A 7258-nucleotide genomic window follows, 5' to 3' on the forward strand; every position below is an offset into this window, starting at 1 on the left:
TTGATGACTGTGGGTGTTTACATCAATTTATGCGCAACTCGATTAATTTCATGGGGTCACGAAATTTACAGTCGGGTATTCATCTCAGTGGCATAAGAGAACTCAAACTTGTGATTATTGGAAAGCAAACCCAAAAACCTGACCACTGATAGTCAAATTACAATTCATCTCCTTTGAATTCACTAGAAGTAAGACATATAAGAAAAATGGTAAATTAGACATGAAAGATAGAAAGAATGTTTTCGAAAAGAAAAAAAAAAGTGGTTACTTTTAAAAATAACTATTATTCATGGACCATATATACTACCTATAAATGGAATGACGAGCCCCCAGGGCACATCTCCAAGTGGTAAAAGGGGATGGTGGAGAAATCAAACTTTACTTGAGGCTGCCGCGTCAAGGGTTTGAATCCTGAAATATGGATTTGGCTCTTGGGTAAGTGCAAGTGTACAAGCAGCCTTTCACCCTATACCCTTGGAGGCATAACCTGCGATTTACCTCTCTCACGATGCTCCATGGCAGGGGCGGTGGGGGACCCTTAAGGTTGGGGTTTAACCTTTTTATAAACGGAATGACGAGTAAAGAAAACAGTTAGAGGTGAAAGTATCCAATCACGTGAAACCCTATGCTAGCTTACTCCTTAGATTATGCCCCCGTTTCTTTTAACTAAAAAAATCTATTTTTAGTAGATTTTAACAAAAGTAAAATAAAATATGTTATTGAAAAATTGATAAAAATAGATTGAAAATATAAAAGTACGTTTAAGAAAATGAATTTTAAAAAATTGGACAAAACATGAATTATAAGTTCTTTACTTCTTTCTTCTCTCAAAGAAACAATACCAAAAATAAGCATTCAATCTAAACAAAACACACATTCTCCCCCACAAATGCAAACATACCAAAATAGAGCAATATACTGTTGACCTTCGAATTAAAACCCAGTCACCATTCATGCCACCCTTTTCTCTCTTTCTTCTCATAAATTTCTCTCTTCTTCTTCTTTTTTTTTTTTTTTTTTTAATGAAATAAAAAATACCATTTCGACGTGTTTTAAGGGGAAACTATTGTTTGTTCAGAAATGACAAACGGTGGCACCACCGCCATTTCAGCCGGTGGGAGCCCCATATACGGTGGCGCTCACCGCCGCCGCGTCGTAGACTCCATAAACGATCATGAAAAATCGTCTGATGTTATACCTATTGGTTTTGAACATTCAATGAATGAGACGGATTCAGAGACAGTTAATAATCGTAATGGTGCAGGGTATCTATGTAACATTGGTGGTGGCAGCCACCATCACCACCACCCGGCAATAAGGCATTTATTGGCGCGAAAAAGGGTGCCGGAGAATTGGGTTTTTCTTGTGGAAGAATTGTGGGTTGTCATGCATTCTTTGGGATCAAGGAAGAATATGGGCCGTACGATTTTGGGTTTGCTGTTGTTGATGGTGCTAGTATCTGTGTTTCTCAGATTCTCTTTCACGGTCGTCGTCGGAGGTCTGAGGGAGTGCGGCACTCGCTGCGGAAGAACGGTGGCGATAGAGAATGGAATTTTACTTGTTCAGAATTTCAAGAATGGCTGGTCTAACGCTCAGAAAGCCATGCTTGATTCTGAAGCCTCTTCCGCCGAAGCCGTGCAAAAACGGCAGATGAAAGAATTTCCGGTGAGTTTAATCAAAATAATTAATTGACCATTATATTTGAATGATCAATGATTAAAGTAACAATGATAAACATCATTGAAACTGAATTTTTCAATAATTTCTTTCTTGAATAGTTATATTTGTTTGTTAATGGGTTTAATCATCACAATTGAAAATTAATTTATTTTCATTGGATTATAAAATCCTCATATATATACAAAGAAGATGATAACCTTTGAAGGAGTTTTTAATGGCCTAGTCAAATGCTTCATTGTTCTCCTCTAGGTTTATTCCCTTTTTGGGAAAATGAAAAGTGGATAACTCTAAGAGGGTGTTTGATACCAATTTTTATGAAAAATAAATTTTAAAATAGTAGATTGATGGAAAATGTATGAATGAATTTTTTTTGATTACGTGTAATATTATTTTAATGAAAAATATGTGGTTAAAATACATTTTGAGAAAAATTAGAATCAAACAAGGCCTAATCTTATAGTAGGGTTTTTGAAATTGCACAAATTTTCTTGAACTTTATTGTAGTAGATCAATTAAATCGCATACCTTTTATTGAAGCCAAGAGAAGGACATAATCGGACTTACATGACCTAAACTCCAATAGATGCTTCTAATTGGATCAACTCTTGGCCAATTGAAATACATCCACTAATCCCGGCTTATTTTACCAAAAAATTGAGATTACACTCTCGAGTCCAGTAATAGTTATAGAAATAAATTATGATTCAATAACAATATTTTCTGATTATCGTTCCACATGTCAATCCCCATTCGACTACCAATATGTTGATACTGGCAAAATGACCGTTTTGCCTTTCAACATGTATTACCTTCTAAGTTCTATTTTCATACAGCAAATTCCTTGTGATCAAACCACAATATAAATTCCAATGATCTCATTGTTGGACTATTGAGCTTAGATTCAATTTGTCTAGGAAAATACTTTAAAGTGACGATCGTCTCATCTCAATGATTAATGATTCCACTACTCAAAGCACCGAGATCAATCTTCTATTTAAGACTTCACTCATTAATACCTCAAAGAACTTGAACTAACACTCAGAGGTACATTACTCGCTCAAGATTTAGGTGACTTGTTTAATAATCAAGTAGGATCTCATTTTGAACGGTCACAAATGAGTCATCTATGTGGTCTCATTCAATGTGTATCGAAACACATTATTGTTTTTATGTCAAGATCTAGACAAATTTTAATAAGAGCAATGTAATCTTATCAATATAAAGCGTCAAACTTTATGTACTGATTGTAAACGATATAATTTTGATCACATCACGAATTGTATCTCATTATACCCGAACCATCGAGTATACAATTTGTGACATCCTATATGATTATGGAATCTTAGATAATCACATCAAATTATAACATGCATATAAACGAACATTAATTTATAATGTAATTTTACATAACACTACTCGAAGAAAGGGCATCAAACTAACAATATTTTTCTTCTATTTTTTCTCGAACTATATATTTAAATGTGTGGCCGTACTTGAGATTTTTTTTCCAACTAAATTTCTACAATATTTGAAAGTTGAAAAGAATCTAATTTCAAAAATTACGCTTCTTGTACACCACCTGATGACAGCAGTGTTGACAGCTCGCCTATGTGTAGAAATTTTGGCCATTGACTGAAAAAATTGTTTTTAATGTATAAACTCACATTATGTCTAAGAAGCTATCAAACTTGATGTACATAATTGTTTAATTTCTGCAATTTTTTTGTGATTTTGAGCATTTGCAAATGTAGACTTTTTCTTCAGTCCATAGTGGACAAGATAAACTTGCCTGGTGGGTCAAGTGGGCTTTTTTTTTTTTTTTTACAAAGAAAAAAAAAGAAGGATTTGACCTGCCGAAGTGGCAACCGCGGGCAGGCAACATAACTTGGGCAGGAGATGATTCTATTTGAAAATATGTTAGCAAAGACCCTTTTCTTTTTTCTCAAATTTCGTCTGGTGGGTAGTCTTATTGAATGTAATCCAGTGAGAATACAACTTACTTTCGGATTTTTTCGACAGGTCCCAGAAATATGGATGAAACCGAACAGCGAGAACTATTACCAATGCGTTACTCGACCAAGAAATCGCATAAGTATGTCTATGATCTATGCTCCCTGAATCTGGGAGTTGCTACTGGACATTTTGTTTGATACACATTATTGTTTTGAAATCTTTCAGGGTCGGGATCAGCAACGAATGGTTATATCCTGGTTCATGCGAATGGGGGACTGAATCAGATGAGAACCGGAGTGAGTTAATGCCATGCTCATTTTAGATCATTTTCTTCATTTGGAGTCGATCAAATCCATAATATTTTGCTGAAAATCGACTTATGGGATTCAATCAGATATGCGACATGGTTGCTGTTGCGAAAATTATGAATGCCTCTCTCGTCCTTCCTTCACTTGATCACGAGTCCTTTTGGACTGATCCTAGGTACAGTTTTCTGTATTGATGCTTATCGAGACTATGTTTCTTTTTAATTTTGGTCTTTCCTAAGCTTATGCTATTTTCGCAGTGGTTTTAAAGATATTTTTGACTGGAGACATTTCATTGAAGTTTTAAGAGATGATATTGAGATAGTTGAATCTCTGCCACAAGAATATGCAGCAATAAATCCCCTGATTAAGGCCCCCGTCTCTTGGTCGAAGGTTGAGAAACTATTAAATCATCTTACCGACAAGTTACTTCAGTTGGAAATACACCTAATTTTATATTCTTTGTTTACAGGCTAGTTACTATAGAGGAGAGATTCTCCCTTTGTTAAAGAAGCACAAAGTAATTAAGTTTACCCATACGGACTCGAGACTTGTCAATAATGGCCTCGCGCCGTCTATTCAGAAACTCAGGTGTCGAGCAAATTATGAAGCTCTCCGCTACACACCTGAGATTGAGAAGCTCGGAAAGAAACTGGTGGATCGACTTAGAGACAATGGCGGACCATTTATTGCTTTGCACTTGAGGTATTATTGTAGCAAACAAATTCAATAGAAGTGGTGAAAGACAAAATCAAATCGTAACATAATTAGAAGCCACTCAATTAATCTTTGTAATATTTGTTTCATCAGGTATGAGAAAGACATGCTCGCATTTACCGGCTGCAGCCATAACTTGAACTCGGACGAGGCTGAGGAACTTCGTGTCATGAGGTACAAAGTTAAGCACTGGAAAGAGAAAGAGATAGACAGCAAAGAGAAGAGACTGCAAGGCTTGTGCCCAATGTCTCCCCGGGAGGCAGCCCTATTTCTCCGCGCCATGGGATATTCTGCCGCAACAAGAATATACATTGTTGCAGGGGAAATTTATGGCAACAATAGCATGGACGCATTTCGATCAGAATATCCAAATGTTTACAGTCATTCGACGCTGGCAACAGACGAAGAAATCAAAGTGTTTAAGCATTATCAGAACCGACTTGCTGCCGTAGATTATATTGTAGCCTTAGAAAGTGATTTGTTCGTTTACACGTATGACGGAAATATGGCAAAGGCTGTGCAAGGACATAGGAGGTTTGAAGGATTTCGAAGGACAATAAATCCTGACAGGTTTCTTTATTCTCTCATCTCTTTGTCCTTTACGAGTGGCTTTTTTTTTTTTTTTTTGTCGAAAACTCATTTCTTTGAATTATATCATGTTACAGGTTAAATTTCGTTCGACTGATAGATTTGTTGGATAAAGGTTCCATTTCTTGGGAGGATTTCGCTTCAGAGGTCAAGAACTTACACTCCAACAGGATTGGGGCACCATATCCTCGAGAAAGAGGCGAATCCCCTCGACTGGAGGAGAACTTTTATGCAAATCCTTTTCCGGGCTGTGTTTGTGACAGATCTCAGGAACAAACGATTCAGAAACAACTTGACACGAAAACAATCTAAGAATAGCTTCACAGCACTAGTTTGTTCATTTAGTTGGCGTAGGTCGAACAATGGAAACGTTGGTTACACGATCCAATGCACAATGCTTCGGTGATAGTTGACATCAGATGTTGCAAGAACTGGAGCTTCAGGTTCAAATTGTTAGCAGAAAACAAGGAAGATATGGGCCATTGCAGGTTTCATTGCTACTGAGTACTCCGGAAGAATAGATTTTTTAGTACAGATTCTTTAATTCGCTCTATTTATTGGATTGTAGCATATTATGGGGCCGGCTAAAGAATTCTTTTTCATACTTAATTCAAAGATAAAATCAGTCAACCCTTACATCAATTGGAAGTGGGATGAAAGTTATGTTTGATGCTGAACAAGCATTATTCGAAAATTTAAAATTTCTGTAATTCAAGAATGTAAGATCATTACTAGACGTTTATGCGTATGTTATAATCAAAAAATAAAATTTTAAAATTTACTAAACTTCGATAATTAAAATTTTGATCAAATATGAATCACGGATTTTCAATCTTTAATTTCAAGAACTTGACACTCACCTTAAAAATTCTCTATAATAATTTTATAAAGGTCAAGATTGCATAGGCCTGTAAGCACCTTATTTTAGTTAAACAAAAAACCAAATTCTAGACTTCACAAACGGAGAAAAATCAAGCAAACAATTTTTCAATTTTTTCTCTCTTCAAGTCCAAGTCAAATTAGGAGTTAAATGGTTTAGTTACCACTATAATTAAGTCCAAAACTTTTAAATGAATTGCAATCGAGTCCAAAACATTTTCAACCTACCAGAAGAACCTATTCGAACATATATTATTTAAGCCTAAGTAATTAGATATCTCTGAACGACCTTAGATCAATCAATCTTATCATTATTATTATTATTATTATTTATTTTGTAATACTACCAAAAGAACCTATTCGAACATATATTATTTAAGCCCAAGTAATTAGATATCTCTGAACGCCATAGATCAATAAAAAATCGTGGATGTAAATAGAGCTACCCAATAAAATTAGGTATTGAAATAAATAATAAGTTCAATTCGCATACTCAATATATCAAATAAACACAAAGTAAACAAAAAATACAATTTATTCATTATCAAAATGTCATTTTAAATATGCAAAATTATACTTTATGAATACACAACCATCATCAAGCTATAAGAACTAGCTAACATAAGCATTAAATAATTCGAACCCAGTAAACATCTCCAGACTAATATCAAAATCACTCACTCAATCGGAATGAAAACCTCATTAGTCCTGAATGGAGGCAAAGTCCAAGGAGGATTATACCTAGCCAAAACAAAATCCCCACTCACCTTGTACCCATCTCTTGCCAACCATTTCTTCAAATTCTCCACCTTCTCCGCCACAACCTTATCACTAGCCACCCAACTGAACCGCACCACCCCGTATTTCCTCTCTCCCTCCTCCCTTATCACCACCCGTTCATCCACCGGCCGTGGCGCCTCCTCTGCCGTGGTGTATTTTGACGGCAATATAAACTGCATAGTCATCAATTTATCATTTCCAGCTGTTTTGGTCACTACAGGGGCTGTCATGGCTATTTTTTCTGATTCCTTGGTTATCACCGGAGCGGTCATGGCGATTTTTTCAGGTTTAGTGTTCTGCGGGTTGCCGAATGCTCCTATGTAATTGGCTAATACGGTGAAACCCCCATCTTTGTC

The 7258-nt window shown here is 35.9% G+C and overlaps 2 protein-coding genes across 2 annotated transcripts in view; one reads left to right on the plus strand and one right to left on the minus strand.

The window, feature by feature from the left end:
* The first annotated feature begins 1041 nt into the window (after positions 1-1041).
* LOC111365736 (O-fucosyltransferase 19-like) lies at positions 1042-5916 on the plus strand. The gene is made up of 8 exons (XM_022986273.1): positions 1042-1665; positions 3700-3772; positions 3859-3929; positions 4028-4116; positions 4199-4331; positions 4411-4643; positions 4749-5225; positions 5321-5916. The coding sequence occupies exons 1-8, from the start codon at positions 1081-1083 to the stop codon at positions 5553-5555; spliced, it is 1896 nt and encodes a 631-aa protein (XP_022842041.1). The 5' UTR covers positions 1042-1080; the 3' UTR covers positions 5556-5916.
* Positions 5917-6639: 723 nt separating this feature from the next.
* The window catches only part of LOC111365769 (heme-binding-like protein At3g10130, chloroplastic), a 19834-nt gene continuing 19215 nt past the window's right edge, over positions 6640-7258 (minus strand). Inside the window, exon 3 of the mRNA XM_022986302.1 lies at positions 6640-7258. Coding sequence (XP_022842070.1) covers positions 6800-7174 — 375 coding nt within the window. The 5' untranslated portion in view covers positions 7175-7258 and the 3' untranslated portion in view covers positions 6640-6799.

Source organism: Olea europaea, chromosome 2 (assembly GCF_002742605.1).
Source record: "Olea europaea var. sylvestris chromosome 2, O_europaea_v1, whole genome shotgun sequence".
NCBI classification, from domain to species: domain Eukaryota; kingdom Viridiplantae; phylum Streptophyta; class Magnoliopsida; order Lamiales; family Oleaceae; genus Olea; species Olea europaea.